The sequence below is a fragment of the Ostrea edulis genome, chromosome 3 (genome assembly GCF_947568905.1).
Source record: "Ostrea edulis chromosome 3, xbOstEdul1.1, whole genome shotgun sequence".
Taxonomy (NCBI): Eukaryota; Metazoa; Mollusca; class Bivalvia; order Ostreida; family Ostreidae; genus Ostrea; species Ostrea edulis.
Window position 1 is genome coordinate 19,177,527 of NC_079166.1, and position 21,178 is coordinate 19,198,704.

The following is a 21,178-nucleotide window of genomic DNA, read 5'->3' on the forward strand; positions in this document are numbered from 1 at the left end:
GACATTTACTCAATGGGGGCTCTGGTGAGAGATGCCCGATGTGCAAACCCAACGCGAGTATAGACAGCTTTAAAAGCCCTGTCACCGACCGATGCAACCAAATTCTTAGGGACATATCCTGTCGCACAGACAACTGCATCTACTTACATGTAACAAGAAACTGGGGACCCACGTAGAAGGATCCATAACCACGTGCACTGATCTACTATTAAAACCAAAAGTTTAAAAAAAAAAAAAAAAAAAAAAACGTTTCCAAGCACAGAATCAGGACATGTCCTAATTCTTCTTCTTCCAATTTAGGAACCGGGTTCACGAGTGAATGTGGCCCCGGGAAAACTTTGGGCAATGTCTGCCAATGTCGGGCAACACGGCAGTCTTCTTCTAACTATTTACAGGTTAACGCTATGTACACACATGTATGGATGCTGATATAATTTGAATTCAGGACGCTCCTGAAACCCTCTACTGTATTGGCCGATATCAATTCCGCTGGTAGGAAGTTTTTTTTGAAAATACATGTATACATTCAGACCGCTAGCGTTTCATTATGTATACGGAGTTCACGGACAAAAGTTTGAATTTGCAGTATAAGTATGTGGGTCTGCATTCGGTATTCTTCTTGATTTCAATTGACAATGATTTCTGAGTCATTATCAAAATCCGTCAAAATGTGTGTCCCAAGCACAAAAATCTATTTTGAAAAGCGAAATTTCTAACTTTCACATGGAATTAGTAATGTGGCACGAGGTTTAAGTCCGCAAGTAAAAACTAATATGTCGCAGCCAATGACATAGGCTTACAACAACCTTTAGAACTTGCAAATACATTGATATTTTGATGTCCCAAGTCATGGAATAGACTAATTCAAGCGCTATAGTGCATTTTTTGCTGCAGATTTCATTATTTTATATATATTGTCATTTACTATATGTATGTGTGAATTCCTAAAATCATGTGAGTGTTTATAATTTTACACGCGTTGCTCTGGAATTATCTGTAAAGTGTTGTCCCGCAGATTTGTGTCTTTCCTGTTACAGAAAAAGAAATGCAAGGAATAGAAATATGATACATGATCCAAATGATATTTCAAAACTTTCCCTGGCCTAAGTGTTGTTTTCACTGTGCCATGCTACATACAAAATGTGGTTCTGAATGTAAATAAAGGAGAAAAAGTCCCAAGTAGAGAGTACATTGTAGGAGTAGAAAAATGTACGAGTCTTTCCTGTTACATTGAAAATAATGCAAAATTTATACACATTTTGTTTTTCACTGTAAAGTAGCTTGTTATGTTTATTTCAAAATTTCAGCATCATAATTTAGTATGGAGATTTATTTAGGGAAATTAAATTAGTTTCACATGAGAATTGTCTCTCCTGTTACTTTCCCTCCTGTTACATTACCTTTTATAACAGGAGGGACAAGAATTTGTAACAGGAAGGATAAACTAAATAAGGAAACTAAATTTGTTTCTATCTGAAAGGAGTAAGTATTATTTTCAATGATTGAATGCAGACTTATTAGAATCTCCATCAAAAGCCAATTGTGATTTGGAACTGTTACCATTTTCTGACTTAAGGTTGATCGATCCTCATGTGTTGCCATAGGTTTTTGCAAAATCTTTATTTATTTAAATTTTGTGCATGATTGAAATATATCTTTGAGAGGAATTTTATTCACTGAATAAAATTAAAAAAATTGGTAAACTTTTGATACTGAAAAAGTTTATATTTTCCATAGATATTCAATTATTTATAATTTTTAAAATGTTGTCAAGGGCAATAACTCCTATGCTGGAATTTCCTCTACTGCATGTCTATGACACAATGATTTCACTAATATCCACAATTAATTTTTATATATCTATGAATTATCAGATTTCTTAAACTGTTGACATTTAAAATTTGCCATTTCAACAATTTTTTATTAATTTTCATCATTCTGTTTAACGAAAATGTGCGATTGAGGATCGACCAGGTTTTTTTAAATTCTGGTCAGAACATCATTCAAAAATTTCAAAATAGGGAGGACAGATTCTGGCAACAGGGCAGACATACTTTCTATTTTAGTTTAAAGACAAAATACTAATTGAACTAATCAAACAAAAGCTCATTTGATATTTACTCGTTAAGTAACAAAAAACATACAATCATGAGGTTTTTTTGGGGGTTTTTTTCATAGAAAATATAATTATTGGTTAAATTTGATGGACAGGGTTGTGTAACAGGGACAGAAAACATGAAATTTTAACTTTAACACTCATGCAGGGAATACATTACTTGAATATATATAGAATGAAATGATCAGTTTCTGGTTTTCCTTCAAAATGCAACTAGTATGATATTAAACCACTTGAATATTTGGCAACACGTTGACATGCATTAACAAAATGTGGCAGCATGAACAGGACAATTGTCGCAGAACACACACACACACACACACACACACACACACACACACACACACACACACATATATATATATATATATATATATATATATATATATATATATATATATTTGCAATTTGTTGCGAAAGAGAGAATTGAGACAATCATGGAAACAAAAGTTCTCGCATCACTAAGTTGATACACTATTTTAAAATTATCCTAAATTTTGCAATCCTAACGTGAGCTCAGATTATGTGCATCACTTCATCTTCGCAAAAAAACTTAATTACTACCAGAAAATGATATGTTATAGCTATAATTACGAAGTTTGATTACGGTAGTTCGAAAAAAAAAAGACATTCTTACTTTAAAACAAACAATGAGATTTGGAGTGGTATTGTAGGAAATCGAAGAAATGAAAGTTTATAACCATAGTTTGTCCGTCATCACTATAGGAAGGACCTAGATAATACCTGATTACTTTGTATTGTTTTTATTTCTTCAGTTTTGTTATAACACCAATCAACATTCCTAATCTCATTAGATTGAAATGAAATGTCACAGTGTATAATGTAAACGTATTAAATTTGAACAACTGAGAGTGTCATCATATTTGTCATGTTTATAGACAGGAGAATTATCCCTGTTGTTGTGAAATGGTCATAATTTTCTGAACCTTGTTTATCCCATTGTCATCTTTTACTGCTAACTGATTATGTCTCTCCTGTAACATTTATTTAAGTAGGTCAAACGATGTTTTGATGATTTTCTTTAGCATATATATTGTACTTTGCTGATAAACACTTCAAAGGTGAGTCAAATTCCAAAAGTTTTTCTGACATATCTTAAAAATGTGACTTTAATGCACAAAAGTTCATTCATTCAAGCTACCCATCCTGTAACAGAAAAGAAAATCTTCGATTTCTTTAATTTTCTTTGTAATTTGAAAATACAAATGGTGCAGCATTATCAACAAAACTATTTTGAAAAGTGTGGATTCTTATGTTTAAATCAAAATAATTCTAAAAAGTGTGTAGTACCCAAAATGTCTCTACTGTTACAATTTTCTTCCCTCCTGTTGCATGTTTTTTTTATTATAGAAAAAAGTTAAGCTTCTGTATCATAATTCTAATTCAAACATTTATATAATTGATTATTCATTTTTTCCTTGATACATCTGTAATAGATATAGACAAGAAAATTTATTGATTATAGATTTAAGAAAAGTCACTGATTTGTCTGTCCTGTTACATTGGCTGTCTTTCCTGTTACATGTAACACAATCACTAAATTTTCTTTTATCTAAATATAAATTATTTTGTGCACCAAAGTCTTTTATCAGCTGTCTGACAGGGGTCTGGTATCAGTCTTATGTGCCACCGGACATGAAGAGGATAGGTAGGTAGGTAAAGTCTTTTGAAATATTTCCAAGCTGTTAATATCTTACTATAAAGAGTTTTTCAAAACCGTTTTTACAACAATTTAATAAGTTAATCATTTTAATAATGTACAGATTATCTTGCTGCTTAGAAATTGTCACATTTTGTTATGTTCATATATGGGCATAAATTGATGTCACTGGTTGTTGTGAGAAGTGTTTTTTAATTTATCTTTATGGCATACCTTTCCACCATATGTCAATGCAGTTCGCAAAGGTTTCCATTATGATTTTGATTTTTTATTGGCATTTTAAAATTTGTAACAGGAAGGACATATTATGATGAGTGGTGTCTTTTTGCATCATAATATTCCAAAACCATGCTGTTTCTTGATCGGAGTTGTATCTTTTCAGGTTCATTATTATGTGTTTTATTTCATCCAACTTAAAAAATAATATTTCAGAAACTTAAAATTGTCATTTTTCAGAAGGTTAAATATCTACCGATTTTGATAACGATTCTTTTATTACATTTTTCTTACAGATCAAAATTGCACCCCTATTGTGACCCGATCCTAACTCTGAGATCCCTCATTTAGATCAATTTCACTTAAGGCCTACATTTGCAGGGACGGGTCCAGGAATTGCGGGTAGGGGACGCAAGTTTATGAGGCTTGGGGGGGGGGGGGCGCTTTGAGGCCCCCAATGAGTCCTGGGCTAAGCCCGTGGTGGGGGCCCAGGGGGCGAAGCCCCCGAAAGCTCCTGGATTTTACAGATTTATAGGGCCAGAAATATGTCTCCTAAGTAATAATTTTTACTATTTTCTGTCATTTTTAATAAGGTGAAATTAATAAAATGACGCAGGATTTTTTGGGGGAAAATGTAAGTTCTCCCAATAAAAGTAGATTATACAAATAGTACAAATAGATCAAAAGATTTTGTCATTTATTTCTCCTAGAGTTAAAGAAATTATTGCTTCTTTTACCGTTTACATTTTCCTAAACAAGAGACCACGATTTACCTTAATTTTGAAAATTTAGGGGGCGCGTGCCGGTTGCGCCCCCACCCCAAAAAATATCCGCCACTAATTTGTTAAAATGAATGTATAAATGGTTGCATGCTATCGGTATTTTTTCTTATGAGAATCAAATTTAAATTTATGATAAGGAAAATGAATACAATTTACCATTATGGGATGTAAATTTATTTATCTAGGCATAGGCTACATGATTTCTTAACGAAGTCCCAAACAATGAGGACAAGTTATACAGAGATGGGGAGGGACAATATATTTCGACTTCTGATCATCATAGCAGATTTACATTAGTTAAGAGGAAGTCTATTAAGGCCTATACAATGTACTTTTTACAACCAAACTAAGTCAGGTAGATATAATTCCTTCTCATTTTAAGTCTTTCGTAATTACTCTCATTCTATTAAAACATTAACTTCCCTTCCTATCCTTCAATAAGTGACTATGATAAGCTCGTGCAATCAGCACACACAAAAACATAAGTCTGTGCGAGGGAAGAAAAAAAAAATCTAGTACGGGTGGGGTTCGAACCCACGCGGACATTCGTCCATTGGAACTTAAGTCCAACGCCTTAACCACTCGGCCACCGTACTTCATGTAAATTGCTTCGTGTAAAACTAACAAATTAATAAAGAAAATAAAACGTATAACAAATCTGGATTATTCGGGAGTATTTCATGTTTACAAAGAAACAAATCAACGTACATCATTTCCACAATCAAACAATCGCTAGAGCATTTGTGTTCATATCTGTCTGTCGAAATATTCTGTGACGTCATAACGACCAACTTGTTGTCATAATGGCCGCCATGCATGGAAAAAGATTTCACGTTGTATTGTGTTTGGGCGCAAATTTCGATTATGTATATGGAACCTTGAAAAGTCGATACATTTGTTAAGAACAGAGTATTTATTATGGGTTTTTAAATGTAAAGTAACCGGATTTGTGTTTGATAATTGACGTATTCCTATTATTTATTGTGGTTTCCAACAACAAGTTATCGACCCCCAGCGAGTGCATACTCGTTGAATCTGTCATTACTGTCAGCAGACCTATCAGTTGTATATTGTGTATCAAATGGGAAACTGTTTGTGTAAACGCAAACGTGAGCCAAAGAGGTGAGGTTTTTTTGTGTGTGTGTCTATTTTTTGGTTTTTTTTTAAATTTGTTTTTGTTTTTTGTTTTGGTTATTTTTTAGTGATTAGGGTGCTCAGCGCTTTTTCTAAAAGCCAAGAAATGTGTTAATTTCAGTATGTTCAGTGCTTTTCAAGATGTCTCTGTGTGTATTTGGGCTCGTTTCACTTCGGATTTTCCACATGTACAGAGAATGTTTCGAGTGTATATTATCAATATAGTCTTGAGATACTTTTTAATTTGAAATATAGTTCATATTTAAGAATTTTAACTCCGCAGACAATCACAGGTATATATTAAACCCAAAGAATACAGGGTTCGAAATTAACATTTTCAAGCACTAGTCCGTACGGACTAGCCACTATTGATGTTCACTAGTCCGCAAAGCATTTCACTAGTCCGTCCAGTACATCATATTAAATGATCTTCATTTTATTCAACAGTATTTAATGAAACCAAACACATCACATTTGCAATCCAGTACATCATATTAAATGATCTTCATTTTATTCAACAGTATTTAATGAAACCAAACACATCACATTTGCAATCAATTTAATTTCTGACACCTACAAATAAAAGAGACCACCGTATTTTATTTCGCATTCAAGATCTTCAGAAGCATACAATATTAACCTCCGAGTTAATCCTTTTATAAACATCCATAAGTGCGTTCGAGATCGACGTTCCTGTTGTTTTGGTGCTCAGATCTTAGAGCCACAGGAGTTCGAAATGTTATCAATAAAGTCAATAAAATTCACTCGATTGACCAAGTCATGAGGTATAGTGTTATGAACTACTGTGTTAGAGTCGCGAATGATGAAAACATGTGTACACAAACGTGCATGTTCTCAGACCACACTACTTGCAATTCCTGCACCTAGAACACGTTCTCGTGATGTGTACTCGGCGTTCGGAATCGGCAGGAATTTGACAATTTGTGCACGTTCGAAGAACAGTGGTCTCGAATGCACTCCATGTGTTTGGAAGATCAGGATGTCATAGTCACGCAAACACTTAACCATGCAGGTAATTAATCGACCATAAGTTCAAACATCTAAGAGACTCGGACAAATCTTGCTAAAAATCTTTACCATATTCAAGATTGATTTCCGGATTTTCACTAGTCCGTACGGACTAGTGCTATAGAGAGTTCACTAGTCCGACACGTTTTTTACTAGTCTCGGACTTACGGACATGAGTTAATTTTGAACCCTGGAATAAGAATTTGCCTCATGGAGCACGGGGCCATGCTCTCTCTGCCCTAATTAATACTGGTACCATTAAGGATAAATATTCATAGCCTAGTTCTAAAGTTTCAAATCGTCAGATTTGTTTATGGCATATCTGATTGACTTTGACTAAATAAGACTCGAAACTAAAATACTAAAAATACAATCGGAATTTTTTAGTCACCAAGTGAGTGATCAGAATTAGATTATAAGAAGCCCGTGAGAAAAGTTTTTCATAGCCTATTCGGTATCAATTATTAATGTATGTTTCATATTTAAAATTTTTAACTATTCTTCACGATGCTGTGATTTTTGTGCAGGAGTTTAACGTTGGGGATATTTGGTCTGGACAATGCAGGGAAAACAACCACAGTAAAAGTACTGGCTGGAGGTAAATGTCTTTCAGCACAGACGATATAGGATTAATTACACTCAGTATACACTTTAGGATATATTATATTATATATGCAGTGCACTATAGAATGATTCCATGTAATGCACTCTAGAATATGTTACATACAACTTGCTTTATAAGATATATGTTGTAGACTCATTGGATATATTTAAAGGAATTATGTTTAGGTTCATCGCCAGCACTTCACTCTAAGTGTGTTTAATTCTACTTGGAATGTTTTGTATCTAAACTCTGTAGAAAAATGAAACCAAGTCTTTCAAAAGACATCTTACATTTGATTTCTAATTTTTCTGTGTTTTTTGTATAAACAGACCCCCACACTGAAACCACACCTACAGTCGGATTCAACCATGAAGACGTTGGCGTTCATAATTATGATATCAAGTTTTATGACTTGGGTGGTGGCAAAAAAATTCGAGATATATGGCAGACTTACTTTCCAGAAGTCTACGGAATCGTGTATGTGGTCGATTCCACTGCATCGGGTAGAATGGACGAAATTAAACACAATCTGAAAATCTTAGTCGAAGATGAAAAAATCAAAGGAAAACCATTACTACTGTAAGTCAATACACTACTCCATAACTATGCCCTGTAGATTTCATATGACTACTCCATAACTATGCTCTGTAGATTTCATATGACTACTCCATAACTATGCCCTGTAGATTTCATATGACTACTCCATAACTATGCTCTGTAGATTTCATATGACTACTCCATAACTATGCTCTGTAGATTTCATATGACTACTCCATAAGTATGTCCCGTAGATTTCATATGACAACTCTATAACTATGCCCGGTAGATTTCTTATAAATATACTTTATTTAATAGTATGTAAATTTCTTATGACTACTCCATAACCATGCCCTGTAGATTTTGTATGAATACTTCATTTAGTAAAATTTTCTCTCAGCATCAAATTCGTAAAACATGAGTGATACACTTGGAAGAAGTTGTAATCTAGTGGTAATTAAATATAAGGGGTGTGACTGTTTATTTCACATGCCTCATCAGATCTTGTGAATTGACATGAACACTATTAACTTAGTGATTTAAGAAATAAACAATTTAATTTTTATAGTATACACGAGAGTATGAACTGCGACACTGTTCACCAGCATGCTTTATGAAGCGTGTGTGGCACTTCAGGAAAAGTAGGCCGGTGTGAAGCATGGCTGTTCATACCCTCATGAATTATCAAAATTGAAATTTATTTCTTTTAACCATATGTAAGTATAATTTTTTATTTTATATTTACATTTTACTTCCAGTTTTGTCTGAACATTTCCAGATATTAAAATTCTCAAACTATATATAATATCAAGATTCCTATGTACGTCGTTCACATGCAATGGCTATCATTTCAATTCGTAAAGATATCAAAGATATATAAACAAATGGTTTGTAAGTTACTAAGAAATCTACAGCTGGTAGAGTCAATGTGAGTGGATTGAATGTACATGTCTTTTATAGTATTGGAATTTGAATATGTTTAGAATGTACGTATTTAAGAATTTCATATTTTAGAAATAAATATTGAGACATGTATTATCATTAGCTGAGGAATTCAGACATGAAAAGGATTTTTCAAATATTGCAGTGATTTTACTCATGTCTGATGAGATCACAGAATGTACCTATGACATATACTACCGTAAATCTGGATATTTTTGCTGTATATAAATTTTTGACAATTTTGCGGGTGTATGAAATTAATGAAAATATTTTTCATCAAAATAAAATTTCCTGTATTGGCTTTTAGCAACAAAACTTGTCACAATATGCTCTTTGTATCTGGATAGATAATTATGCTACACATATCTGTAAACTTATGCTCTGTGTATTGTATATGTGTTTGCTCATGCAGTCTAGATATTTTTAAACAGACTGGCAAATAAGCAGGATCAAGACAATGCTTTGGATGAAGTAGACATCTTGGAACAGCTTAATCTGGAGAACATTGTCAACACAAACAAGTGTCCGTGTAGAATTGTAAGAAATTAGAAACTCCATTAGGAGAAATTACATTTCTGCATTTGTAGTTTAGTCGAAATGTTGCTAAAACTTAATGTCGTCTAGCTGCAGAACTGTAGCTCTCTGAAAAAATATTGTCACTGTTCCATCACAATATTTTTTCAGAGAGCTACACATCTTCGCAAGCCAAGTGTCCGATTCGCTTACTGTCGAGTAAGCGAATCAGACACTTGGCTTGCGAAGATGAGAGCTACAGTTCTGCAGCTAATTGTCATCATGATCAGAAATTTACACATAGATTGGAGAACTTTTTTTTAAAAAAGTACATGTAAATGATATATATATATATATATATATAAATGTAACTACAGATAATTGATTATGATTAAAATGGATATTAATTATCATAATTCAAATATATAATGATTATCTACCCTCATTTATTAATGTTTTAGCGATTCTCTTGCTTCTACATGTGTTAGAATCAATAAGATAAACACAATTGTATTTCATTAACTACATGACAAAGGTTATGAATGACAAATGAAATTTAAGTTTTCCTTTCAATTTAGGAAACATGTTCAGCTATTAAGGGAACTGGCAAGAGGATGGACCCCAACATAAAGAGCGGAGTTAAGTGGTTGTGTGGCATCATTGACCATAACTGGGAAAAATACCACACCCGTGTAGAAAAGGACAAGGAGGTGGACAGTAAACGAAGGGAGGCGGAGCTGGAAGCAAGGAGGGAGAGGGTCAGGAAATTACGGGAAGAGAGGTGAGTGAGGAGGTCAGGAAATTACGGGAAGAGAGGTGAGTGAGGAGGTCAGGAAATTACGGGAAGAAAGGTGAGTGAGGGTCGGGAAAATAGGGGAAGAGAGGTGAGCGAGGGTCAGGAAATTACAGGAAGAGAGGTGAGTGAGGGTTGGGAAAATACGGGAAGAGAGGTGAGTGAGGGTCGGGAAATTACGGGAAGAGAGGTGAGTGAGGGTCGGGAAAATACGGGAAGAGAGGTGAGTGAGGGTCAGGAAATCATGGGAAGAGAGGTGAGCGAGGGTCAGGAAATCATGGGAAGAGAGGTCAGGGAGGGTCGGGAAACCACGGAAAGAGAAGTGAGTAGGGGTCGGGAAACCATGGGAAGAGAAGGGAGTGAGGGTCAGGAAATTACGGGAAGAGAGGTGAGAGAGGGTCAGGAAATTACGGGAAGAGAGGTGAATGAGGGTCAGTAAATTACGGGAAGAGAGGTGAATGAGGGTCAGTAAATTATGGGAAGAGAGGTGAATGAGGGTCAGTAAATTATGGGAAGAGAGGTAAATGAGGGTCAGTAAATTACGGGAAGAGAGGTGAATGAGGGTCAGTAAATTACGGGAAGAGAAGTGAATGAGGGTCTGGAAATTACGGGAAGAGAGGTGAATGAGGGTCAGTAAATTACGGGAAGAGAGGTGAATGAGGGTCAGTAAATTATGGGAAGAGAGGTAAATGAGGGTCAGTAAATTACGGGAAGAGAGGTGAATGAGGGTCAGTAAATTACGGGAAGAGAAGTGAATGAGGGTCTGGAAATTACGGGAAGAGAGGTGAGTGAAAGTCTCAAGAAATTACGAGAGGAGAGGGTCTAGGAAATTGTAGGGGAGAGGTTTGTGATGGCATTACAGAATCACGAGAAAAGAGGTCAGAAAAGGGTTAAGACGTGATTAATGTGATGAAGATGACTAATTCATTGTCACAATTTTTAAAAAGGAAGTATGTATGTCACAACTGCGTATGATATATTTATTATTAATTTCTTATTCCTTTGAAATTGTTCCATATCTTGGGCTAATTGAAGATATAGATATAATGCAGATTATAGGTATAGCTGTAGATTAAAAGAAAAATGATTTGTGATAATCAATACGAATGAATATCAAATAATGAATTGAATGTAGTACTAAATGTGCATGTAAGGAACTTTTACATTGATTCTTCATTCAGGGAGAAAAAAGAACAGGAGGAAAATGAGCGTCTTGGCATTAAATCGGTTGAGGATGAAGATGAGGATATAGAAGAGATGAAGGGTGGACCATTCCGCCGTGTAGATGTACGAGAATTAGAGAAAAAGGTAATCAAAGATGAAGTCACATTGTCGGCCTTCAGATTCAAAATTTCTCACAACTCTATCTCACAAATTCTTACATCAGTCCTTGTCTTTCAAAATAATTGCGACTCTTTAAGTGATACTTTTTAGATATTTAAAAAGAACCTTTTTTTATTTTTTCATTTTTGTACAATCATGTAATTAATATGCAGTATTTTATCCTACCTATTATGTTGCTATTCAAGAATGACATGGGCATTGAATTTTGAAAAGTATGTATTTTGAAGTTATAAAGATTGTTTTTGCTCTGCAACATGTGCTGCATAAAGTAAAGTATGATATATAATTATATATTTTCAGTCAAAGCTTAATTGCAAATTTGTGGCATGGTAATTTTTTTTTATGTACGAGTGGAGTTGTGTGAAATTTACACTGTTTTTCTAACTGCTTTGTACAATTTATGTGCAATATAATCTCACAGTATTATGAATATTTTTACCCAATTTCAAATATTCTTACAGAGTGTACAATATCTTTGCTGATAATTCTGATATCATTTTCCATATGCCCGTCTAGATTTGTGGTGACTTATATCTTTAATACAATATACATTAAATTGATTGTTTTTCTACACACATAATTATCTGTTCTAAGTGTTTCTCTGTCTATCTCCTGAAGATCTGTGTGTTTTCTTTTCTGCACAATGTGTGAACTATGAGTAAACCCAATAGATAGCCCGGAAACAAGAATTAACTTCAGATATAAATCTTCTACAGAAAGAAAAATAATGCTGATAAAATGAAAGGAAAATGATTATTACAGACTTACGTGAACTGAATCTGAAAAGGCATGATCTGTAAAATGAATGACTAGGAAAGTTTTAGCTATAACTTTGTGTATACACATATTGTATATACATGTATATTTTCTATGCCAATTTAGGAGAGAAAAGTAAAGGAAGAAAAAAGAAGAAAAAGAGACAAAGAAAAGCAATATGGTGAAAATAATGAGGATGAATCTGACACAGAAATTCCTCGATCAGATCGTTCTCGCAATCGTTTTGGTGGTCTCTACAGCAATTCTCCATTGTACGCAAATTCCATAAACAACAACAGAAGTAATGATGATGATGATGATGATGGGTTTTTACCTCCAATACAGAAGAGGGACACTCCTAGGTTACCCCCCTTACAGAGACCTCTAGGAACAAAATTCAATGAGGAATCCCCAGTGAAAAAACTCAGGAAGAAAAAGAAGAAACCTAAACTTAAGGCTTTAAAGGAAAATGTTGAGGAAAATCATGTGGAAGAAGGTGTGCAAAATTATTCAAGGACTTACACAAGTGACTATATGGATGATCAGAGAGAGGGAGATATTAACACATCATACAAAGAATCTGTGAATTCGTTATCCAAAATCGAACTGAACGCCATGTCTTCTCTCCGTCGGGCCCAGAATGGTTTCCCCAATGATGGGTTCAGTCGGGATTCTGTGGAGGAGGATGTGGAATTGACAACGCGGAAAAAAAAGAAGGGAAGCAAGAAAAAGTCCAAAGCTGAAGACCTGGTGAATGGATACGGACATGACTTGAGCACTCCTCAGACACTGGCCAAGGAGGAAGATGGCACTGATGATGATGTCACACCACGGAGGGAAAAGCTGAAAAGGGCAAATGCTGTGGAAGGTCAGTGTGTATAGAATAAGACTCGGGGTAAATCCCGTACTATGACATCAGTGTGTATATAATAAGACTCGGGGTAAATCCCGTACTATAACATCAGTGTGTATAGAATAAGACTGGGGGTAAATCCCGTACTATGACCTCAGTGTGTATATATAGAATAAGATTCGGGGTAAATCCCGTACTGTGACCTCAGTGTGTATATATAGAATAAGACTCGGGGTAAATCCTGTACTATGACCTCAGTATATATAGAATAAGACTCGGGGTAAATCCCGTACTATGACCTCAGTGTGTATAGAATAAGACTCGTGGTAAATCCCGTACTGTGACCTCAGTGTGTATATATAGAATAAGATTCGGGGTAAATTACGTACTGTGACCTCAGTGTGTATAGAATAACTCGGGGGTAAATCCTGTACTATGACCTCAGTATATATAGAATAAGACTCGGGGTAAATCCCATACTATGACCTCAGTATATATAGAATAAGACTCGGGGTAAATCCCGTACTATGACATCAGTATATATAGAAGAAGACTCGGGGTAAATCCCGTACTATGACCTCAGTGTGTATAGAATAAGACTCGGGGTAAATCCCGTACTATGACCTCAGTGTGTATAGAATAAGACTCGGGGTAAATCCCGTACTATGACCTCAGTATGTATAGAATAAGACTCGGGGTAAATCCTGTACTATGACCTCAGTATGTATAGAATAAGACTCGGGGTAAATCTCGTACTATGACCTCAGTATGTATAGAATAAGACTCGGGGTAAATCCTGTACTATGACCTCAGTGTGTATATATAGAATAAGACTCGGGGTAAATCCCGTACTATGACATCAGTATGTATAGAATAAGACTCGGGGGTAAATCCTGTACTATGACCTCAGTATATATAGAATAAGACTTGGGGTAAATCCCGTACTATGACCTCAGTATGTATAGAATAAGACTCGGGGTAAATCCCGTACTATGACATCAGTATATATAGAATAAGACTCGGGGTAAATCCCGTACTATGACATCAGTATGTATAGAATAAGACTCGGGGTAAATCCCGTACTATGACATCAGTATGTATGGAATAAGACTCGGGGTAAATCCCGTACTATGACCTCAGTATGTATGGAATAAGACTCGGGGTAAATCCTGTACTATGACCTCAGTATGTATAGAATAAGACTCGGGGTAAATCTCGTACTATGACCTCAGTATGTATAGAATAAGACTCGGGGTAAATCCTGTACTATGACCTCAGTGTGTATATATAGAATAAGACTCGGGGTAAATCCCGTACTATGACCTCAGTATGTATAGAAGAAGACTCGGGGTAAATCCCGTACTATGACCTCAGTGTGTATAGAATAAGACTCGGGGTAAATCCCGTACTGTGACCTCAGTATATATAGAATAAGACTCGGGGTAAATCCCATACTATGACCTCAGTATATATAGAATAAGACTCGGGGTAAATCCCGTACTATGACATCAGTATATATAGAAGAAGACTCGGGGTAAATCCCGTACTATGACCTCAGTGTGTATAGAATAAGACTCGGGGTAAATCCCGTACTATGACCTCAGTGTGTATAGAATAAGACTCGGGGTAAATCCCGTACTATGACCTCAGTATGTATAGAATAAGACTCGGGGTAAATCCTGTACTATGACCTCAGTATGTATAGAATAAGACTCGGGGTAAATCTCGTACTATGACCTCAGTATGTATAGAATAAGACTCGGGGTAAATCCTGTACTATGACCTCAGTGTGTATATATAGAATAAGACTCGGGGTAAATCCCGTACTATGACATCAGTATGTATAGAATAAGACTCGGGGGTAAATCCTGTACTATGACCTCAGTATATATAGAATAAGACTCGGGGTAAATCCCGTACTATGACCTCAGTATGTATAGAATAAGACTCGGGGTAAATCCCGTACTATGACATCAGTATATATAGAATAAGACTCGGGGTAAATCCCGTACTATGACATCAGTATGTATAGAATAAGACTCGGGGTAAATCCCGTACTATGACATCAGTATGTATGGAATAAGACTCGGGGTAAATCCCGTACTATGACCTCAGTATGTATGGAATAAGACTCGGGGTAAATCCTGTACTATGACCTCAGTATGTATAGAATAAGACTCGGGGTAAATCTCGTACTATGACCTCAGTATGTATAGAATAAGACTCGGGGTAAATCCTGTACTATGACCTCAGTGTGTATATATAGAATAAGACTCGGGGTAAATCCCGTACTATGACCTCAGTATGTATAGAAGAAGACTCGGGGTAAATCCCGTACTATGACCTCAGTGTGTATAGAATAAGACTCGGGGTAAATCCCGTACTGTGACCTCAGTATATATAGAATAAGACTCGGGGTAAATCCCGTACTATGACCTCAGTATGTATAGAATAAGACTCGGGGTAAATCCCGTACTATGACATCAGTGTATAGAATAAGACTCGGGGTAAATCCCGTACTATGACATCAGTATGTATAGAATAAGACTCGGGGTAAATCCTGTACTATGACATCAGTGTATAGAATAAGACTCGGGGTAAATCCCGTACTATGACATCAGTGTATAGAATAAGACTCGGGGTAAATCCTGTACTATGACCTCAGTATATATAGAATAAGACTCGGGGTAAATCCTGTACTATGACCTCAGTATATATAGAATAAGACTCGGGATAAATCTCGTACTATGACCTCAGTATGTATAGAATAAGACTCGGGGTAAATCCTGTACTATGACATCAGTGTATAGAATAAGACTCGGGGTAAATCCTGTACTATGACCTCAGTATATATAGAATAAGACTCGGGGTAAATCCCGTACTATGACCTCAGTGTGTATAGAATAAGACTCGGGGTAAATCCCGTACTGTGACCTCAGTATATATAGAATAAGACTCGGGGTAAATCTCGTACTATGACCTCAGTATGTATAGAATAAGACTCGGGGTAAATCCCGTACTATGACCTCAGTATGTATAGAATAAGACTCGGGGTAAATCCCGTACTATGACCTCAGTATATATAGAATAAGACTCGGGGTAAATCCCGTACTATGACATCAGTATATATATAGAATAAGACTCGGAGTAAATCCCGTACTATGACATCAGTGTGTATATATAGAATAAGACTCGGGGTAAATCCCGTACCGTGACATCAGTGTATATAGAATAAGACTCAGTAACTATGATTTAGGATATTTTTGAAATCTTACATATGGATTGTTTAATTGTAGAATTTTGAGTTATTCTACATCATCACATGAATTAAAAAGCTTACATACATGTACCAATATGGACTTACAAACTAATGAAAAGGAGTTAAGTTCAAAGTCAGGTACATGTATTTCTGAATCGGTGAAAATGCACCCATGTTTCTAATAGATGTAACATTTCAAATTGAACAGAAGATGACGCAGAAATCAGAACGAATCGCAAGAAGAAGAGTTACCTGAGAAACAATAAGACGTACCCCTCAGATGATGACTCCCTCTCCGGGGAGACTACCGACAGAGATTTTTCATGGACAATGAACCCCATGGGAAAACATTTCTCTCCAAGAGGAGCAAAAATCACTACCTCTCATACCAACTGGGACAAAAAAAGGAACACACCTCGAGACATTGATTTATCTAGTAAGTCTTAAAGAACATGCAGGTTTGTTCATCAGAATCTCACCAATACATCCATGTCACACAGATGTTTGTATACAGTGCCGCTCTTACCATGTATGATGGAATTTGTTTTGTAGTATCTTCAACTCGTAACTGGGGATTGGCTGAGGAACTTCCTGAAATCGACAATTCAAGTACTTTCTCAAGAAGGATCAGGTCAAATGTGGAGGATGATGAAGATATTGTTTATTAAGCTTTAGAAAAACCCTGATTTTAGACCATGTTTTTTAGACATACACTGACCGAGTTGGTTTGATTCATAGATTATATAGTGATGGAGTGTGTGCCTTTTATTCTTGTACAAATTAGAATTAGTGTTATTAATATCTAAGTAATGAAAACTTATTCTTCTGTGGTACCCAGAATTTCCCTCAGAAAGTTTATTTTTAATGACCAAAATGTATTTCTTTCATATCATTAAGAATAAGAAGTACTTCATCTTTTGATCTTGACTGATTTTGAGATCATTAATCATTTTTTAACACACTGACAATGAATGTTTTTAATATTGACATGTACAACTTCTTCATTTTGATATCCCATTCGTCTCTGACAAAACTCTCACAAAGCCTTTACTACATGTACGTCTTAAAGTAGTTTTGTCAACTTGTGCCAAGATTTTTCGTTGTGAATTATATAGCAAATATAATTATGCAAAATTCTGTATGTAATCTTTTGATGTGCAGATTTGGAAGTTAATAGACATGTACTAATGATTGTAAAACTTGTATATTGTACTTTCATTACATACATTTGTACGTACAATGTACATTGTTAGAAAAATTTTTATTGATGATGCAAGAGATGTTTCTACACATTACAGGCATAATGCATGGAGATCTTAATGTGAAATGTACATAATGCATGTTTTCATATAAATGTTTTTTTTTAAATGGAGATATTTCCTAAACATTTTTATTTAAGAGTTTGTGTCAATTTTTATGTTTCTGTGTGCCAACCTTATGTTTGAAAGAGTTGTATACTTAAGAATTTTATTTCTTGCATTATCCAAGCTTGTCCACTTATGAATATATATAATATCCCAAAATAAGTATAAAAAATCACAAGTAGTATTATAAAAATATTACAAACTCCATTGAGTATACTCGACTAATTTCTTTGCTTGTTCAGGAGTCATTTTGTAATGATGAATCATACTCCTGAAGAAGTCGAGAAATTAGTGGAGTCTACTCAATGGGCTTTATTGTGTCGCCTGCGTTACGCAGTGGCGACATATAGGGATCACTATCCATCGTCCTGCGTCGTCGTCTGGCGGCGTCGTCGTCACAAAAAATTTCTGTCACAGTTTTTCTCAAGAACCACATGGGGCAACTCCCTGATATTTGGCACAGAGCATCACTGTGGCCAACTGTATTGTGTAAGACATTTTCGAATCTGTTGCTTATCAACTTCCTGTTTGCCGGGACTTAGAATTTTTTACAGCAAAAAAATTTCTGTCACAGTTTTCTCAAGAACCACATGGGGCAACTCCCTGATATTTGGCACAGAGCATCACTGTGGCCAACTGTATTGTGTAAGACATTTTCGAATCTGTCGCTTATCAACTTCCTGTTTGCCGGGACTTAGAATTTTTTACAACAAAAAAAATTCTGTCACAGTTTTCTCAAGAACCACATGGGGCAACTTCCTGATATTTGGCACAGAGCATCACTGTGGCCAACTGTATTATGTAAGACATTTTCGAATCTGTCGCTTATCAACTTCCTGTTTGCCGGGACTTAGATTTTTTTACAGCAAAAAAATTTCTGTCACAGTTTTCTCAAGAACCACATGGGGCAACTTCCTGATATTTGGCACAGAGCATCAGTGTGGCCAACTGTATTATGTAAGACATTTTCGAATCTGTAGCTTATCAACTTCCTGTTTGCCGGGACTTAGATTTTTTTACAGCAAAAAAATTTCTGTCACAGTTTTCTCAAGAACCACATGGGGCAACTTCCTGATATTTGGCACAGAGCATCAGTGTGGCCAACTGTATTGTGTAAGACATTTTCGAATCTGTCGCTTATCAACTTCCTGTTTAGTGACAAAAACCATTTCAATAATTTACTTTTTCAACATTATACGTGATATATTACATATACTAGAATGAACTAGCAGGCGACACGTCTTCCGGGGAAGACTTAATACTGCGTTTTTTTTATCTTTTTATTTTCATTAAAGCATTAAAAAGGACCCAACGACACAAATAATACAAATTGTCAAATTATTGGGACAACCCGTCCCTTCCCCAGGACAAAGAAGCTAATTACATGTGGTAACTAAGTGCTTTCTGGGTGTATAATATATAAAAAAGAATATCACAAAGCCGATAGTGTATACTCATGGACAACTATTTTCTTCAAGAATTGAAGCAACTAGTCAAGTATACTCTATCGGCTTTGTGATATTTTTTATTATACTATTACTTGTGTAGATTTTTCTATACGTATTTCTGAATGATATATATATATATATTCTTTCTGTGTTGTATCTCGTCAGCAGTTGAGCTTTACACTGTGGACTAGTCCCATGGTACTACAGTAGTAGACAAGTTGATTATTTTTTATACTAGATATTAAAACCGTCCAAAACAATATCGATCTGTGATAAAGGAACACGTAGTACATTAATACATGGTGTATTTTAACCCATTTTTAATTTCCGTACATGTATACCTAATACAGCTTTAATGGATGTAATTTATATGACATGTTGTAGTGATGGTGGTTACGCATTTTGTATAGCGAGTCGTTGTCATGGTAGCATGAAAATATATTAAATTTTACTCTATTTACATGTATTTCAATCCGAGTTGTGTATGGTTTTCTCTTTTAACAACTGTTTGGAAAAATGATTGAAATTTATGAACAACTCTTGTGCTGAAAGAAATGAGTATGAATGCCATTGACAATCAATAGATTTGGGTACTGAAATATCGCATCGTTGACTATTTTGTTACTTTAAACGTAACAGCCAATACAACCCTTGACGACGCTCCATATTTGGTATTAATGATTACGTGGACAGTGGTAATTAAAAGACCGGATTGAACTAGTTTGTAACAAACTTGTATTCATTATTTATGATGTAAGCAATGTCAGTTTAAAAAAAATAAAATATGAAAAGAAAAGATTCAGTGAATGTAAATACTTATTGACAACAGTGTAACTTGAATATCATTAACATTGTAACTTAATTATCGGTAACTGTTCAACTTTAATTGATTATCATTTACATGGTAACTTTATTACCAGCAACATTACAACCTGATCATTGGTAAAAAAAAAAAATTTTTTTACCTATTTTGTAGGGTAACATGAAATTGTCACCCCAAGAAAAACCAATGTTGATCAGGTGACTATTTCACCTGTTATCCTATATAGCATGGAATATATTTCTTGTTATAATGAATGTTGAACCATACATGCAAACATTCTGCACAGTTAACAATTTTTATACTGTTACCCGTTGTCATGCATTGTCAACTGTTGCTATGTACTGTTACTTGGAGGGTGGTTTATGCATGCAGGGGGTAACAGTACTTTTTAACAAATGTTTCTAACCCAATCAAATTCATCTAATTTACATGAAAGTATAACAATTTAACTTGATTTTCAGTGGCAGTTTAATTTGATTTTTGGTGATGTTATAATACTCGAGTAGTGCATGTGTTCCATAAATCAGAATGTTTTGGCATAGATTTATACACGTATTTGCTAAAGTGGACATAGTCAAAATGCTCTCAATTTGTTGTTAAATATGCTAAAAGCATTCATGATTATAAGAAATTCAATTTACTTAAAAGATGTATATGATTTTGTGATTCCATTTGATTTACAAAATTGCTAAAAATTCATCAACATTATATAGCAAAAAAATTAAAACAACCAGGTTTACAGCTCTAGACTTTGACAAGCATTATCCTTAGTGGAATATACGGGGTGATAGCAATCCGATTAAAATAAAATCCTATGATCCACTCCCGTAGATCGCTACACTGGGGTGTTAGTAGCATAATTGTAAGTGTGTGCATGTGTAAATGAGAATGTATAAAAACTGCAGTAACTAAATACTTACATAACAAGGGCATGTCCTGCCTTAAACTAGTACTTGTTATAATGGATTGTTCTAATCATGTTGC

The 21,178-nt window shown here is 35.1% G+C and overlaps 1 protein-coding gene and 1 non-coding gene across 2 annotated transcripts; one reads left to right on the forward strand and one right to left on the reverse strand.

Annotated features, from left to right (window-relative positions):
• Positions 1-5,308: 5,308 nt before the first annotated feature.
• On the reverse strand, positions 5,309-5,391 carry Trnal-uaa (transfer RNA leucine (anticodon UAA)). The gene has a single exon. It is a non-coding gene; the product is annotated as a tRNA-Leu (tRNA).
• An 89-nt stretch (positions 5,392-5,480) lies between these two features.
• On the forward strand, positions 5,481-20,167 carry LOC125673875 (ADP-ribosylation factor-like protein 13B). Its single transcript, XM_048910799.2, has 9 exons — positions 5,481-5,917; positions 7,486-7,556; positions 7,892-8,141; positions 9,473-9,578; positions 10,133-10,335; positions 11,529-11,655; positions 12,574-13,315; positions 16,768-16,995; positions 17,112-20,167. Exons 1-9 carry the CDS (start codon positions 5,877-5,879, stop codon positions 17,225-17,227), a joined length of 1,884 nt encoding a protein of 627 aa, XP_048766756.2. The 5' UTR covers positions 5,481-5,876; the 3' UTR covers positions 17,228-20,167.
• The last annotated feature ends 1,011 nt before the right edge of the window (positions 20,168-21,178 follow it).